This window comes from Camelus dromedarius, chromosome 1 (assembly GCF_036321535.1).
Source record: "Camelus dromedarius isolate mCamDro1 chromosome 1, mCamDro1.pat, whole genome shotgun sequence".
Taxonomy (NCBI): Eukaryota; Metazoa; Chordata; class Mammalia; order Artiodactyla; family Camelidae; genus Camelus; species Camelus dromedarius.
In genome coordinates this window covers 38,007,992-38,026,963 of record NC_087436.1, presented here as the reverse complement: position 1 = coordinate 38,026,963, position 18,972 = coordinate 38,007,992, and the positions used below count along the sequence as shown (strand labels likewise).

At 39.3% G+C, this 18,972-nt stretch overlaps 1 protein-coding gene across 2 annotated transcripts in view; it reads right to left on the bottom strand.

Annotated features, from left to right (window-relative positions):
* Nucleotides 1-251: 251 nt before the first annotated feature.
* PRDM5 (PR/SET domain 5) overlaps nucleotides 252-18,972 on the bottom strand; it is a 160,469-nt gene continuing 141,748 nt past the window's right edge. For both annotated transcript variants that reach the window (XM_031466691.2, XM_031466699.2), the window contains 2 exons: nucleotides 12,597-12,701; nucleotides 252-4,278 (listed from right to left, as the gene is read on the bottom strand). In XM_031466691.2, the coding sequence (XP_031322551.2) occupies nucleotides 4,114-4,278; nucleotides 12,597-12,701 (270 nt within the window). In that variant the 3' untranslated portion in view covers nucleotides 252-4,113. The remainder of the gene's footprint in view (nucleotides 4,279-12,596; nucleotides 12,702-18,972) is intronic.

The following is an 18,972-nucleotide window of genomic DNA, read 5'->3' as shown; positions in this document are numbered from 1 at the left end:
TCAACAGTTAAATCCCAATAATGGTGGTGCACTCATTCAGATTTCAGCAGTCATACCTGTGTGCATGGTATTGAAGCCCCTGGAATACTTTTTAAGGAATCCCTTTTGTTTCCAGTTGCATTATCAGCAGCTACCTTGGATCAGCAAGAACCATACAAAGGAGGGTCTTGGATTATGTCTACAACGTCAGGCTTTTACCAGATTTACACATTGGTGATGATGAATTTCACATGCTAGGTGCAAAGAGCAAATTTTTCCCTCAGACTCTGATAAAAGCCCAGTAAGCCGCCATATGAAGGCTGCCTGAGACTGGGAAAGGCAGGACAAATCCAGCATCACAGACGGAAAAGCACACAGCATTGTCAGACAGGATAAGAAAAATGTGAACTCTTACCATAGGTCGTTTATTAGAAACACATCTAAAATTTACATATAAATTTACATATACTCACAGAAAAGTCTTCAGTAGAAGAATGAGGGGAAGAAAGGTATGCCAGTCAGACAAGATGTAAAAGATATCAGACAAAATTAACTTTCAATAAAAGAGAATTATTTGATGTTCCCCAAGAAGACAAAATTTTAAAATAAGGTGTCCACTATGAGCTGGCGTTCTTTTCATTTTTATACTATTTTGCAGAGGCATATGGATTTTGTGCATGTGTGTGCTCTCTAAATGTAATTTATTCCTGGTAAGTGTACAGTGCTCCTTGTCAAAAACAGTGATATTTTATATAAGCTCCTTTACATTAGTCTAGATGATCAAGTTTCAGTGATCTCACGTCCCTTCTCAATTTTCAGCATTTGAATTATCAACATTACCCAAATTCTTAGTTTCCTTCTGCTATGTAATAGGCCAAGGTGGCACAGGAACTTGTTCTAATTGCTTAAATGTTTGCAGGATTAGGAAGTTAAATATGCCATCAAGCACGTCGGTAGCTTATTCTGTAACAAAAGCAAACATTTATGTATATGCTGTTTTACACTACCGTGCTACACATTTTTAATAAAAGGTAGAAAATAAACTTGAACGCTGGATCAGCAGCACCATTTTGTACTAGTTGTGTACTAGTTCACAGGTCTAGGAAATCTAGAATATTCTGACCTGGCCCAGACTGAAGGCTCCAGAGTTAATTTTTTATTCTGTTATGCAATAAATTAACCTGCGATGATAACATGGTTTTGAGCCCAAGGTAGTTAAGCCTATGAAAGTTCCAAACTACTAGTGCCTCAGCTGGTTAAATCATGTATCATTTCTAAATCTACTATTTGGAGACACAATGATGGTAATTTTTTTTTTTTTTGTATCAGGGAAACCTCACAGGATTGAGGCAACACCAAAGTGATGAAATGCCACTTTTAAAAAGGTAATACCTAAAACATTCACCATAACTTTTAGCATCCTTCCATTACATTTGTGAAAATCAGGATTTTTCACAAATATTTTGAATGTTTAATATACAAAGAGAGTCATTATAAACCCATATCTGAGCCTACCCGTATTATTGAATACCTTTCAAAATTCCTTAGCCCTGACTTCAAGGTAAAAGAGTGTGGCCTTTTCCCAAGATAGTACCAGAACCGTAGCCTTTCACAGCAGGAAAGAAGAGAAAGACTTCAAAGTGGGTACGTGCTCTCCAGCTTTCCTATGAGACTTTTCCTCTAGGACTGTATTTATGCTCTTAATTTCTCAAACCTAAAAAAATCAATTCTCATATTTTTGTTATTGCTAAGTGGTCCAAAAGTTGCAGGACAGAAATACTAATATATCTGAGATGCTTATAAGTAGTGGTCTTTTGGATAAAAGGTGACAGCATACAAACAGTCTTCTAAGGACCTGTTTTGGTTTCAGTGCTTTGAAAAGAAAGGGTGGTGCCCCAAGAGGTCTTTACACAGGATTTTGAAAAGTTCTGCTTGACTACTGACCTTCAGCCTGGTCAGACCCAGCGCCTCATCCTCATCAGTTTACTCCACCACATGGCCGTAGCATGGTTCCCAGGGTGATTTCCTCAGCAGCCCTGTCAGTTGTGAGCCACTGAGATTAAACAAAATGGGCATTTGGCTTCCTTTCAAGTTTCACATTCATCACATAATCGGGCCATGGAGCATCCATTTCAGAGAAGGCAGCATCCGAAGGAATGAGCAGAACGTGATTAAATATACACACTACAAAATTTTACAGCTGTCCTTTGTATTCAAATGATATTAAACACACAGTCACGTTAAACTGAAAACACTTGAGTTCTAAAAATATACTGTTGAAACAAATGACATAGTGAGAAACAAGACCAAAATCTATTGGTATGAAATACAGTCTATAACGTCAGATACAAATGCTACATTACATATAGCCATACTGAGATACCTTCTAAATTAGAATCTGGGCATTTATATATTTTAAAGTTAGCTCTAGAGTCTCAAATCTAGTATTTTTACTGAGTTTAAATATCTTTAATGAATCTTTGTTTCTTTTTAAAATAAACTGAGCATAAATATAATTCTAAATCAAGTTTTCTAATTTCAAAGAATTGTGTCATCAGATAACCTTTCTCCGTAAACCATTAGAACTAAATAACTTCCTTGAAATTACATCTTTTTTTTTTAATTTGTTTTATGAGGCGGGGGGGGGGAATTAGGTTTATTTATTTATTTATATTTGGAGGAGGTACTGGTGTTGAACCCAGGACCTCGTGCCCGCTAACCACACGCTCTACCACTTGAGCTATACCCTCCCTTGCTCCTTTCTTTTGAGTGGTCTCCAAATAAAAAAGTTCATGAATTGGGCTTCATTTTAATTTTTTTTCCTGGTTTTTGGATTCTTCTATGGTGTTTTGACAACACTGTTACATTTTATCACATCTTCTCCCCAAATAAGCTGTTCATTGTGTGTTGCTCTCCAGTATTTAATTGAAATACAGCCTTAAAAGAAGAAATGCTTCTTGCTTCAGATTCCCTTATGCATCAGTGATTATTTCAGTCACTGTTTCGATTGTTAAATTGCCAGGTTTGTTTGGATTTTTTATTCTGGATTCCTGATTATACAGGATGGGGGGTAATTCAGAAGTGTTTCAGAATCACCTACTGCCAAGATTCTGGAAAATATCTTTTGCAAAACAGAGTGTAAGTGCTCTGAGGACTCTTATCTGTACTAACATGTTCTGCGCACTCCTGTGGAATGAGAGGGTACAGGGCCAGGCTCATCATGACTAATACTGTAACACGCCTGTCGTGCTGGCACTCTGTCAGTCAACAGATACTGAGAGCTGTGCTGTTTCAAGTTTTAGTTATGTATATTTGTATATTGTTAATTTCTAAAGATAGCTAGCACAAACTCAGGAGGATCAGCTTGATAAATATTTAAGTGTATTTAATATTTTTGTGTAGATCCTATAAAAGCATTCCAGACCATGAATGTCCATATCTGTATGATGAGAGGAAATGTTTCCTAAGAATTGTCTGGAATAAGCAATATTTCAATAGATGTTTTAGTTCCTAAATACCTCTTTATTTTAAACTGACCTGTTATAGGGAGCTATTAAATAAGATCAACTTTTGGTCTGTTTCACAGAATAGCAGATTTTATCCTATTAGAGACTTTGAATACTCTTGCCTCTTATCCTTATCTGCAATGAAATAGCTTGGAAATCTTCATTTCTTTCTGGCTAAACTGGTAATAACCAGTTGCAATAACCAGCATGTACAAACACACACACACACGCAGATGCACACACACGCAGATACCCACAAGCACACACAGGGATAACGAAATAAAGGAGCCTCATAAGGGGTATGTTAATAAACTTCATTATAGAGAGATGGCCAAGAAGAAGAGCCATAGCAACTTTTTCCATTTTTATAAGACATAACACAGTAGTCTTTTGAAAGGCTACAAAGTTTTTTTTTTCCATTTGTACTGTTTCTTGATAAAAGTAGTTTTTTGGGTTTTTTTTTTTTTTTTTTTTTGGCATATTATCTACAGACTCTAAAGTTCGGCAAATAAGAACTCTGAGACCAGTGAATTACTTTTGCCTAGTTCTGCTATGCTAATCAGGTGAGAGAAATCTGGGTTTCATATCAGGAGCCCTTCTGAATGGCTTAATTCCTGTGCAGCTACCACTAGCTGTCAGCTTCGCCGTGGATATTGTCCATGTGCACCTTGAGGTAGTCATTCCTTGTAAACTTCTTATGGCAAAACTGGCATTCGGCCAGCGGGCGATTGGGATTATGGGTCATCTTGTGTCGGATCAGCATTTTCTTCAGGCTAAAAGCCAAGTCACAGACCTAGAAAAGACCCAAAGACACCAATCATATTATATTGAAAAATCCAGAGGTACACCAATTTATCATTTACACAATATACATTATGCAAATTCCTATTATCAAGTAGGTACTGACAGGCATAAGAACAAAAAGTGCTCTTGAGAGAAATGGAATCTAGCATCCAAAGTAAGAAGTAAAGAAAATACATTTATACTTCCAAGAGTTGTTTGCATTTAATGGGCGTCCTCTGCATCCCAACTGCCCTCCCTCCCCCAGCTACTGTATTTAAACATCTCTGGAGAGACAACTCCCCAGGAACAACAGCTTTCTCCCCGTAATGGGGCGTACTGACAATTTCACATTAAACCTCGTAAGCAAAATACCTTACGGTCTAGGGGGCACCTCCAGTTTTGGGCACAAGGCACGTCTTACCAGCGATCTCTTCAATTCAGTCCCATTTGTGAAGTAAAAGGTTAGCACTGCTTTGAGCATCCTACCCGGAAGTTTATTACCCACTGTTCCAATTCTTTCTTTCTGACTTAAAGATATGCCATTTAACATATTCACTTCCTGTAAATTCCTCCAGATTGCCACCTGGCTCAACAGACAGTAAACATCCCAATAATTTAAAATATTAAATTAACAAGGAAGATGTAAGGCATGAATTTTCAGTCATACAAGAAAATAAAATGAGATTCTTTTAATACCAAATTTTCAGTCAAAGTCTGGTGTTATTCACAAAAATTCCCTTCACATGAAATTCTTCAAAAGCACACCCACTATAAAATAAGGCGTACTTAAATAATGTGAAAATTCCATGAAAAGCATAACGACGACGATGGGAGAGGTAAAGGCTTGTAAAAATACTGGGAAAAAAGCTGAAGTTCTGACTGAGGGGAAGCTTGTGAAAATATAAAGGCAAATAAAAAATTCTCTCTCTCTCTTTACGAGAGGAGGGGGATTTTACATCCACAGCAACAAGAAACTCGGGAGGGCAAGGCTGGCAATTTGGTAAGGAGAGGCAGTAATCCAATAATAATGTATTCTGAGTCATCCATAGGCAGCAGCATAGTGTGATATAAAGAAAACTAGGTTTAGAGTCTGCTATGGACTGAATGCTTGTGAACGCTCAAAATTCATAAGTTAAAGCTCTACCCCTCAGTGTGATGGTATCTGAGGCGGAGCCATTGGGAGATAACTAGGGTTAGATGAGGTCAGAGGATGGAGTCCCATTCTGGGATTAACACTCTTACAGACAGGGAGACACCCAGATCTCGCTCTCTCTCCTCTGCATGCACCCACCCAGGAAGGCCAGGAGAGGACACAGCTAGTAAGAGGATCCTCCCTAAAAACCCAACTACACTGCCACCCGCGAAGGCAGAGAATCTTTGTAAGTTTTATTCACTCGTATGTCCTAAGGGGTCAGTTGGTCCCCACAGAGTAAGCACTAAATAAGTGTTTGTTGAATTAACCTACTGGGTTTGAATTGGAGTCTGTCACTTACTAAGGAAGCATAAATGAACAGATGAGGCTTTTTAGCTTTAGTTCCCTCACCTGTAAAGGGACCATAATGATAAGTACCTCCCAGAATACATACGAAGATGAAATGAGGCAATTTATGCAAATGGGTGTTATCCTGCAGACACTCAATAAATGTAAGACTCCGAAATTAGGGTAAACAGGAAAATGAAAGCACATGCTATTTAAAAAAAAAAACACACTTTAAACAAAATAACACACACCCCCAAACATTTTAAAAGGGGATCAGAATGTGCCTAAGTGTGTAAAATGCTGATGGATGTGTAATGGTGCTCAGTAGCCCTTCCTCAAAAGCGCCTTGGAGAGACAGAGATTATTAGCATTCGTATTTTCATAGCCTTTAAAAGAAACAGGAGTACCACCAGTCTGAAGTGCTCCTAGTCAAAATGTCTACATGAGATGTTCGTCCCAGAATTATTCATAAAGGTGAAGTGCTGCAAATGACTTACTTGCCCAAAGTTAATGAGTACATTCATTTTGCTATAACCAGATGAGAAAATACTTTTCAGCTGTTAGAAAAGATAATACTTCAAAAAATATTTAAAGGCAAGGGACAATGTAAAGAGAAGAAAACAGAATAAAAAGATCAATGCATAATTTAATCTACAATATTGAAATAAAGAGCACAACTGTATCTGTAGAAGTAAGTGTTTGAGGAAAACATCAAGAGATTAACATTAATATTAGCTGGTATCAGTTGAGAAATTTGAGATCGTTTTATTTCTGTCTTTATTTCCTCTGTACTTCCTATTTTTTTTCTGAAACAACAAAGAAGAAACTTTTATCATTAGAAAGCAAATGTTATTTTGCTATGAAAAAATATAGCTGGCCGAGTGAAGGTTCCACACCCTCATCTTCCATCCAGGCCTCAGTGCGCCCCCATCAGACTTTACCTTGAGGGACTTAACTCTCTCAGCTGCTGTGACAGGTCACCAGCATGGTTAGGTCACATGGCTAAATGTGATGGGGCCCCGTGAACCCTCATTTTACATGAATTTTCAGCATCGTCTGACATACCTGACCACTTCCTCCCGCCCTGCACTTAGTTTTTTCCAGAATGACTTAACGCTCCTTGTTTTTCTACTTTTCTGGCCACGTCCCCCTCCTTTCTCCTGTTCAGGCTCCTCCTCCACCCTAACCTTGAAGTTGGGATCTCAGAGCCTGTTCCTCAGCCCACTTCTCCATTCACCAGGCGTTTTCTCTCCTCTGATCTTTTTGTTACGGTTTTTATGGAGATCACGTGCAAATATCTGTCTCTGATCCAGTCATCTCCCCTGAACTGCACAGTGGAGGATCTCAGTGCCCTGTTGGACAGCTCACTGGCACCTCAAACTTAGTAAGTCTAAAACTGCGCTGGAATCTAACAAGTACAACAAGCTAGTGAATATAACAAAAAAGAAATAGACTCACAGATACAGAGAACACACCAGTGGTTACCAGTGGGGAGAGGGAAGGGGGCAGGAGCAATTTAGGGGTAGGGAAATAAAAGGTACAAATTAAGCTACAAGAATATATTGTATAGCACAGGGAATATGACCAATATTCTATAATAACTATAAATGGAATGTAACCTTTAAAAATTGTGAATCACTATATTGTACACCTGTAACTTACATGGTATTGTGTGTCAACTATAGTTCAACAACAACAAAGAAGACTTTGTTTCCCAAATCTAACTCTCAAAAAAAAAAAAAAATAGTGTCATCCTTCTGACACTTGCTCACTTGCTGCAAATTGGGCAGTCATCGATCCGAAGTCTCCCTTATCGCCACTTCACTTAATCAATCACCACTCCTTCCCCGTACATGTTTCTAGAAGACATTTAATTGCCTCTGTCTCCACTGCTGCAACCTGAGTGAAAATCACTACCTGCCTAGGCTAGATTCAATGTAAATTCCTTAATGTGGTTGAGAGACCACCAGCTTGCTCTCCAGCCTTTGCTTGCACGCCCCCCAACCCCACCAATCACTGGCTTCAGCTCCACTTGCCTTCTTTCTTCCCTAACACGCCATGCTCTTCCCCACCCACAGCCCTTGATTTGCTCAGTTCCCTGAGCCCAGAATGCTCCTTCCCCCATGGCTGACTCCTTGTAGAGTCACTTGCTCAGGGCATTCATTCTTCCCTATTTTCTCACAGTCCACTCCCCGTTTTCTCCTTTCCCAAGCAGTTAGACATTTACTCAGGTTTATTTGTTTAATTTAATTTATTTTCTTCCACCAGAACGTGAGTTCTCTGAAACAGGGGACGTGGCGTCCTGTACACTGTTTCATTGCAGTGTCTGGCACCGGGACTAGGTTTTTAAGCACTGACATCAGCTTTCACTGTGTGCCGCCAACCGCTCTTCTAAACATTAGCTTGTTCCATCCTCACCACCACCCTTTTAGGTAGATACCAGCGTGACTATCCCCATTTTACAGAAGGAAATTGACACATACACTTCCGTCTCAAGCAGGCGGCCCAGGGTCACAGAACTAGGAAGTGGTTTCCAGGATTTAGAGCCAGACAGTCTGGGTTCAGAGTCTATGCCAACCTCAAAGGGCCAACAATTATCAAAGGCTCCAACTTCAAACAGAGATATGGGAGCCGGCTACACTTTTTCCCATTTGCCTGGCTGACACCATTTTTAGGAAGTAAAAATCTCTGAAAAAATAAAGGAGGTTCTCAGACAGTTCAGCTCACCAGCGTGTTGTGGGGGAGACAGAGTGCAAGTCCGTTTACACAGTCACCGTGGGGAGTTACTGGACAAATGGAAAGGAACTGAGCAAGAGGATGAAGTCATTGCTGATGGCTCAGAATTAAGGAGTTCTAGCAGCTCCAATCGGAGATGGGAGGGGAACAACCCAACAGATTGTTGAACAAGGGCCAGAGTAGAGGATTAAATGTCAGCAGAGGGTAGCTGATGTCACGGTTGTGAAAATGACTACCTAGACATTAAAAGCTATGTTTTCATAAGCTTAAATGCAGTCATTAAGGGACTTCAAATTGATGCTTTGCATAAATCAGTCAAATGTAAGGACGTTTACAGTCATTTTAAAAACAAGGGAGAGCAAGGAGTTCTAAATAGTATCAGGAATGCTTCCTTTTCTTTCTTCCCACCCGTGATTCTTACACAAGCCTTCAACTTACTCCAACTTAGTATTAATTTACATGCCAAAAATGGGAAAATATTTTGTTCTTTCCCTAGACGGGAGGTAAAGTGATTTTGTTTTAAAATAAAGTGAAACAACATATTTAACAGAAAGTACTTGAGAGATAATGTAGAATTCAATGCAAACATCTTCAGTTAACAAATATTTATCACAGACAGTGTGTCTACCTCTTCAGTAAGGGACATGGTGACAAAGAGCATTCTGCCCGGCCCCTGGGGAGTCCACAGTCTTCAGGGCAATACTTGTAACATCATGGACATAATGCAGAGAGAGGCACAGAGGAGGGTGCAATGAGCTCTTCCTGGATGCACAGGGGCTATCACATCCTCGGGGACCGGCATTCCAGGGAGAGGGAAGACAGCGACCGAAGGTTCAGAGCAGTGAAGAGCAAGACTCAGGTGGGGAGTGAAAACAGCTCACTAGGCTGAAGACAAGACCTCATTAGAAGAATCGCTTGAACAGGAAGTTCGAAGGCTGGAGCCAAATCCTGCAGATCCTGGTAATTATAATTAGAAACTGGAAGCATGTATATTCTGCCAGTGGTAGGAATTGAAGAAGAGATGGAAGCTAATGTCTAATTTATTCAGCAAGCTAGAGAGGACCAAACTGGAGTCAGGGAGGCCAACTACTATTCCACTCCAAGCCAGAAATGATTTGTACATAAACTCAGACAGTGGCGCTTAATTCATTTATTCATTCTTTTAAAACTATTCCTTGAATGCTTCTTATATGCTAGGCAGTATTCTGGGGCCGGAAACATAGCAATAAGCAATAATGGGAACCTCTGTTGTCATGAAACTTACAGAACATGGTAAACAGCTACACAAAGCAATATGTAGTATTTCAGGTGGATGTAAGCGCCATGAAGGAGAAGACGACTACGGGGTGAGGGTTAAGGAAGTAGTGGAAATAAGAGGGGAAGGAATTTGAGCCGAGACCTGAAAGCAGCACAGGAACAGATCATAGAGATCCCTGAGCAGGGCGTTCCAGGCTGGAAACACCAATACGAAGACCTGTTCCCAGGAGTGCACTTGGGGTGTCTGAAAGAACAGTGAGGAGCCGTGTGGCCGGCGTGAGGTGGTGGTGAAGTCAGCGTGGGGCGGGCAGGAGGGTGGGTGCAGCTCATGTGCGGATTGTGCTGAAACTATGGTTTTCACTCTAAATGAAATAGTCGTCAATGGCTTGAGCAAATGAGACTAATATAATCCATATACAAGCCACACACATACATATAAGCTGACTCAGGTTCTAGACAGTGGATCACGGTGGGTGGCAAGTTTGGGACAGATTGTCAGGGTCAAAGACAGAAAGAGAGAGATCAATTACTAAGCTATTGCATTATTCCAGGAGACTAGGCCGGTGGCTGTGGAGGTGTAAGAAGTGTTCCGATTCTCAGCTTATTTATAGAACGATTCTGATTTGCTACCACACTGGATGTCAGGGGTGAGAGAAAAAGAGAAGTGAAGGTGGCAGTGGAAACTTAGAGAAGGTGATAGGTTTGAAAATTTATAGAAGCAACGAGGGTGCAGGGTTACTGGGTGATATCGCCCAGCCATAAAAAGGATTGACGTACTAATACATAAGCTACAATGCAGATTATCCTTGAAAACATGCCAAGTGACAGAAGCCGGTCACAAAATGTCACCTATGGTGTGATTCATTTATAGGAAAGATCCAGAATAGGTAAATCTGTAGAAATGAAAGCAGATCGGTGCTTGCCGGGGAGAGTGAGGAATACCAGTTTAATGGGTATGGAACTTTATTCTGGGATGATAGCAGTGTTTTTGGAATCAGAGATGATGGCTGGACAACACTGTTAATGTACTAAAGGCTACTGAATTGTTCACTTTAAAATGGGTAATTTTATGTTACATGAATTTCATTTCAATTTTTAAAAAAAATCACCCTGGCAGGGTAGAGAGCACATATATTGGAGACTGAGTGTAATAAGAAACAGTGAGGTGAGGGTCCAGGCTATGTGTGCACTGTTGGTGGGAATGGAAACCAAGAGGGAGTGATGGATTTGAGAACCATTTAGGAAGGAGACTGGAGTTGGGGTGAGAAAGGACGACTTTTATCTGGAATGAGTAGGTCAGGAGGACAAGACTTTGGAACAGACAGTTTTCAGCTGAGCAGGCTGCATTTTTGGGAAGTTTTGGAAGCATTAGACTTGGATCTTTACTCAGTAGACCAGTATAGACTGCAAATAAAGGCTGAGTTTTTTAAACATATGATAGAAGTAAGTGGGATAGAAGTAGAAAAATCATGCCTGTCATACAATTTAAAGAAAATAACATCATGACCCAGTTCATCTAAGGATAGTAATCAACAAACATATCCAGCACAAATAAAAGCTGGGAGGAGAGGATGGTAGGACAATGTCCACACACAGTTAATATTTAATTTCCATCTGTCTCCCGTCACTTATTTATGTTGTGCAATTAAATAATCCAAGTAAGTTTTGCTTCTAGGAAACACTTCCAATAAAAGTGCCAATGGATTAAATTATCAATCCATCAAATTATTAATCTGGGCTGTACCTCCATCCAGGATAGAGCTCTACATGTGTACATTTCTTACTCTACAAGTAGTTCTTTCCATAAAGAAGTTCTCTGTTGATAAAGGTATTTTTATGAGTAGACCCACTGGGAGTACATTGTTGCCTTAACCTTACCACCAAAGCTTCCTGGAAAGACAAGGAAAACATTTCATGATGGTGAGTTTCCTTTTATATGTACTGCTTACTCCATCCTTTATCCTCTGGGAAACGCCAGTGGGGCTGAGTACTCGAGTTTCCCTCAGCATTCAAAGAGAACTGTGTGCTGTGCAATCTCACACATTACAACTTCAATGTTTCTTCCTACATTGAGCTACATTAATACTTTTTAAAAACTGTTTTTATTTTAGAAAGAAGCCAAGTGTTTTTCCTAACACCTCTGCCCATTTTCTGTCAACTGGCAATCTCACACAGGAGAATGGTGACACTGTTCACTGATAAACCACTTTTCTCTAAAGCCATCAATGATCCAATTAATTTTACTGACAATGGTAGTATTTTTGTCCTTTCATAAATAAACGTGAACAACTATGTCGATAATTTCTTTTCAATTCAAATGTCATAAGCAGAAAATCTAGACAATTACTAGTCGTGCTTTTTAAACCAAGGAGTTCATGCATGTTTTAGAATTCATTATTTGGCTTTAACAAAATAAATGATATCTATGACCAGTTAAATCTCTGGTTTAACTATCATTAACCTGTCAAAGACTTGGACAGACACATGAAAGCTGCCTTGAATCACCATGCATTTATACCTGGGAAGAACAACTCAACTGCAATAAAACAGGGTACAAGCACGTCTTAAAGAAAAATTTGTCTGCTGCCAGTAAACCAGGATAAAAAACATTGCTACAACGTGGTTACATGGATTATGCAATCAAAGGGCATAAAGCGCACAAGACATTAATAGACACCAGCATGCACACGCACACACACACACACGCACTCACACATGCACACATAGATGCACAGCTACACACACACCCTACATGTACACGTGGATGCACAGACACACACGCACACAAACACACATCTCCTGTTACTGGCGGTTCCCGGAGGACACTAGGGAAAGAAAAGAGCAGCTGAACTCACATCACACTGGAAAGGCTTCTCCCCGGTATGCGTCCTCTTGTGCTCATCCAGGCCTCGCTTCTGGCTGAAGGCCTTGCTGCACTCTGAGCACTTGTACGGCTTCTCCTGCCGGCAGTGAAAAGAAACCACCATGAATTCGAGTGAATTCTGTATGTGGGAGGGTGTTTTACCTAGTTCTGCAAGGAGCCATAGTACAGTCACAGGGGTACCAGGAATTACCTGAAATTCCCAGGGGAAAACAGCAATACTCAAAATCTGTTGGACAGTCTTAAAACCACTAGGGAGTTCACAGTTCCAACAACAGGCGGCACTGCGTGTCTTTCGCTGCGTCCTGTGTGTGCCAAGTGAGATTCTGATCGCCGTGATCTGACTACTTACTGAACTGAACGGTTAGGTCTGCTTTTAGTCTCCGATGTCGTGAGGGTGTCTTGGAGCAAGACAGTGTGGGAACCCTGGTCTAGGTGATGCAAACTGTTTCCTGTCTCAACAGGATTCCTGGGAACGAAAACTTCAGAACCAAATTTTCAACAGATTTTGGTGGTAAGTTTAAGAAGTTAGAGCCCAAATGCAATATAAGTATTTTCATTTCCATTATCCAATCTTTTTTTCCTATGTAGGCTGTTCTTTTATAAAATCTAAATTACTTTTTAAAATGAGGCATTTTTTATTGTTGGTCACAGACTCTCAAGGAAAAGAAATTATCTCCATAGGAAAAGGAAAAACTGTCCAAATTCCTTAGCCATCTTTGATATCAGGAACTTACATCACCATCTTTTTAGCTTGGAATGAATTACAGACTAAATTAATTAATATTTTTCCAGTAAAACAGCTGGCCACTTACTAAATAGTGCACTGATAAAAAGATCTGTTCAAAGTAAAATTGCAATGAGATTTTTTTTTCAAGTACAGCTTCAAAAATATGTTATAGACACTTTTTTTTGATTGAGGTAGTAGGTATATGCTTTAAATTTCATGTTATATGGACAAGTTTCGTTTATACATTCTCCTTAGTATTTAAAAGACTATTATAAAAATTTCCAGACTTACTAAACGGTATGTAAATAATCAGACAGACTTACCCGTACTCACTGGCTAGCTTGAGAAACGGGACATGACCAGCCCAGGTGTCCCTCTCGATGGCCCCACCATGTCCCGACTGCAGCCCCACCCTCCCCCCCCCGGAGATGACCAGTCTCTGGACACAGGGCTTATCACTCCCTGGCTTTCTCAACATTTTTACTGTAAGAAATGGATGGATCTCTATGCAAGACATAGTGTTATTTTGCCTTTTAAAATTATGTAGGTAGTAACATACTGAATGTATTGTCAGTTCTTTTGAAACTCAGTACTTATTTCTGCTCAACATGGGCCCCCTGTCCCCACTCCCACTCTGTGAACCCCTGCAGCTCCTGCTGACTCATTCTCAGTGAGGGCAGTTTTATGTTCAATGGCCACACCACAATTTGCTTACATATATCCTCCAGGGATGGATAGCCACATTTTTCCCTGTTTTTCACTCTTACAAATAATGTTGTTCTAAACATTCCTTTACATGTAGACTTGAACACAGATGAGCATAATTCCCTACGATATTTATATGTAGAAGTGGAATTGCATCGTCAACTTTTCTGGGAATGGCCAAACACCTCTACGAAGTGAATAAAGTTTTACATGCCAATATCTAGCATATTGTTATAATTCTATCACTGTATTTTACAAATTTTGAGAGTCTCATTAGGTACACAGTGAATATGTAAGTTTGCAATTATTATTCTCCTGGCAAACAGGTCCTTTTATCAATTTGAAGTGACCTACTTTATCTGTAATAATCCATTTTACCTTAAAATTAATTTGGTACTAATGCAGCAATAAAAGCTTTTTAAAGTGAGTATTTGCTGTGGGGTGAGGAACTTGGTGAGATGTTGGTCAAAGGGTACAAATTCGCAATTGGACGATGAGTAAGTCCTGAAGATCTAATGCACAGCTTTGTGATTATCACTAACAATACTGTAGTGTATACTGAATAGTTGCTAAGACTAGATCCTAAATGTTCTCACCACAAAAAAGAATGATAGTTATATGACCTGATGGAGGTGTGGTGTTAGCTAACACTCCAGTGGTAATCATACTGCGATATATAAATGTGTCAAATCAATGCTTTGCAAACCTTCAACTTATACAATGTTATATGTCAATTATATCTGTTAAAAATAAAATAAGTGAAATAAATAAAATAAAATTAGTATTTGCCTGGTATGACCCCTCTTTCACTTTCAAACCGTCTATATCCTTAGGTATGACGAGCATCTCTTGTAAACAAATATACAACTGAATTTTTTAAACCAAACTTATATCACTATTTTTAAGATACTGCACTTTAGTTTTTAATATTTATTATCATTTAATAATTATATTGTTATAATAGAATAGAATCACCATTATAATAAATATATAATGCAATTGATACATCTATTTATTAATATGTTATTAATTGATAACATGTTTGAATATATTTCTAACATTTTATTGTGTGCATTCTTTTATCTTGCTTGTTTTCTAAGATTTTTTTCCCCTGTATTTTCTTGCATGTTTTGGATTGATCCTTTCGCCTCATATTATTATAGAAGTTAGGAAGTCTACTTCTATCCTTTCAGTGGTTTTCCTTAGGATTTTTTTTACCATGTACATCTGACACAATTTAAAGTTTGTTTTCCCTCTTTCTGATTAACATGTCCTGTAGAATGCTCCTGTCTTACATGTGATGTGTAGCAGTATTTTATTTGTATCTTGATTTCTCATGCCCAGTATGGACTCAGTATTTTATACAGTCAGTGTGGTTTAGCTTTACAGACTTCAACAATTTCTTTAATTTTCATGCTTTTTAAAATACTTGACCTTTTAAGGATCTGCTAATAGTAAATTCTGTTTTTATTTGATAGAAAATAACTGTTTCTCATTTGTTGTTGAATCAAAGTCTACAATCCCAACTAGATGTATAATAGACTTTTTCTATTTTTCATGTCTCTTAACCTTTCTTTCTCATTTCCATCTATTTGTATTGCACTGTATGTAATTTCTTTAGAATCAGTTGATCAGTTCTCTTCAGATATGAATAACTTGCTACCTAATAGGAACATCTGAGTTTTTAATTTCCATTATTGTATTTCTAATTTCTAGAACTTTCTATGTGGCTCTTTTCAATTATGCTTAATTTTTGATAAAGTCTTACTTTTTATTCATGCTGCTTTTGCACATTTAAAAATATTCTAGGCATTTATATCACTTTCTTTATCTGATAAATCATTATCTCTGTGCTTTGGAAGTCTAGTTCTCCTGTTTGTGGTTTCTCCTGTCTGCTGCGCATGCCTCTCATTTCCTTGTGTATTTCTGGAATTTGAAATCACGAGCTCCTGTTTGGTGGTCTTTATCTGTTAAAATCCTGTGACCCCCGGGTTGAGGGTAAGTCCCTCCAGACAGCATTTGTGTTTGCCTCTGCCAGGCACTCTGGGATGCTATCAATCAAAGACTATTTAAAGTTTATTTCTTGCCTGAGGGTTTTCTGGTCAGGCAAGCATTTTAAGTCTGAACTCCAAACACACTTGAAGGAAGGATTGTGGTTACAAACTCTAAGTATAACTCTTTCTCTACCCAGCAATTACTCCAAGACAGTCAAATGTCCTGAGCATCTCTGCTTGCCAAAAGTGGACTATTCTCTGATTTCATTTTGAGTATAGCCTTTCTGGGGTCCCAGAACTATGGCAGGATGTGGCTCCATCTCACCGTATAACCTGAGCCCGGAGCTTGTCTCCTTTCCCCTCACCATTAAAAATCAAGTCCTGAGTTTATGGAAACCAGCAAACACCCTACAAGGTGCTGTATCCTCAACTTGACTTCCTCACTCTGGAGTCAAGCTCCAGCTTTTTTCAATGGCTCCTGTAGACTACTGTTACTTTTTTTTTTTTTTTAAACGCATTCAGATCTTTGCTGTTTGCTTTATTTTACCATTGACAGGTGTACAAGGTCTCTTTTCTAGGATATGGAGTCTACCATATTGCCAGAAACAGAAGCAACTGTACATATTATTTTCAAGACATGAAAAATTATTTTAATTGGCTGTTCACAGTTAACAGAAAAAAAGTAACTGCATTTTCTTGGCAGTCTAAGAAATATGATGTTTATAACTTTTCCCTTCCAATCTGAATAAACATAATCTCTTTTCACATGCTGCATTATTTTTAGGATGTATTGTTTCTTCAAATATTGCCTCATTAAAAAAAAAAACTTGAAAAGGAAAATGTAGTTCTAAGTATTTAGATCAGATATTTTCTGGGAATTCCTGGGACTGTGTATTAGGCTTTTATTATATCAAAAAATTTTACTTAAACTTAAATTTTAAAAACATATAAAATATATCAATAAGATGTATAATGAGAAGGGGAAAAAAAAGAAAGCTCTTCTCTCTGCAATTTATCTTTAAAACCAGATCTTGTAAAGAAGTGAGAGGCACATCACTGTGGCAGCTGCCAGTGGCAGGTAAATGTCAGGCAGAGAACAATCTAAGACAGAACATCTTAAGAGAGTGAGAGGAAGTTTCAGGGAAGAGGAGGCAGTGAAAAGCAAGATCTGAGCATCTCTGGTTAAGAACATCCCTCTCACTCATTCCTCGGTTTCCTCTCAGGAGGTACCGTCTAGGTCAGCATCCTAGAGACGGCCCTGTGGAGACCTAGAGGTTCCCAGACAGTCTCCAGAGATGCCGGTGGGGCACGGGGCTCTGCAATTATCACCAGAGGTTGAAAAGCCCACATCTGTATCATGCATTGGCTCAGACTGAATGAATAATGTCTTACACACACACATTCACTCACTCACATATTGATATTTTTCAAATGTTCACAGATACTATCGGTGATTAATTTAATATATTCATTTATAAATGTCACTGAATTATATTACTTCCATGTACTTTCTCCTACAAAACACTAAAAGCCATCATGTGTTTATATGTGTGTGTTGGTAAGAAAGTGGGGGGTGAAATTTATAATATTAGAAAGGCTCCTTCACTTCAGAAAGCCTGAGAATCACAACTGGAAGAGGGACCCATTTGATTAAGTAGTTCTGTATTTGCCTGGACTCCCTCTTCTCTACCAAGAACCATTTGCAGCCAGGGATTCCCTGGGGCTTTTCTCCCAAGAGAAGCTCACAAAGGACCCTACAACCATTCTGCTCCGGTAAACAGCTTTTATACCGGAGAGAGAGCCAAGACGTCACAGGTCACTCATTTCAAATGGAAGAACTTCAAATGAACTGAAACAGGAAGAAATAAATGCATTTTTTTTCCTCAGAAAGGAATCTCTCATGCCCCTTGCTTACTGATTTCTTCCATTACTCCTATTTAGCCATGTTAAAGAAAGATCGCCCTTCTCATGGTAAGCACAGTCGGGCATAAGGAGTCAGCTGGGTGGTGCAGAGCATCCTTCCACAAAGACACGTGCACCTGTTCCTGTCTCTGAAAACTGAAAAAATCTTTGCTGCCTCTAGAACATTCCTGAGTAAACTTAGCCCTAACCTCATGGTCCAGAAGAATCCATGCTTGTGTGCAAGGGTGCAAGAGAACTTCAATTTCTAATCTCCACTGCCTACTCTGGCCATAAGGTTCACTGAGGATGATGGTGGTCAGGGAATTAGTGGTTGATACGGCAAGGGACCATGTGACAGAGGGCGCTTAGGAAGCCACAGCAGACTTTAACTTCTGTCAGGTGAGGCAGCGGGGTTGAGGCTGAGCCACCTACTACCCCCCCAAGAACACACTGGAAGACAGTCCACAGGCTGGCGGGCTGCAGTGTGTGAGCGTGTTTGGACACTGTTGGACTTTCAAAGGCCCCACCGCTCTCCCCTACAAAGAACACAAACACGATCATCGTTAAACTGAATCACATCTTAACCTCATTACTTCTCTTCCTCTATCTTTCCCTCCATTATGAAGTCTTTAATCGGGGCACAAAATCTGATTCAGTGAAGGATTATGGAAATTGCTTAAAACACTGTTTCAGAGTGGAATGCGTAGTATAAATGACACATTTTAACTCATTAGCTGGATTTAACTAGAGACAAAATGATTAGGTCCTTGATTAATTCTGTTTCTGAATGATTATACAGTCTAACTGACAAAGAGCCTGTCCTTTGTCATCATAACTGGGGAATCATTACGACATGGAGCCGATCTGCTTGTCAGCTACACTGCCTCATCTGTCAAAGGCAGAATTCATCAACAGTCAAGCTTTAATCAAACGGTATTTGGCAGAACTCTTTCAGAAGGTAAGATTTATAGAGCTCTATGCACTGCATCTTGTGATGTAGCTAATAAACAGTCGTATTT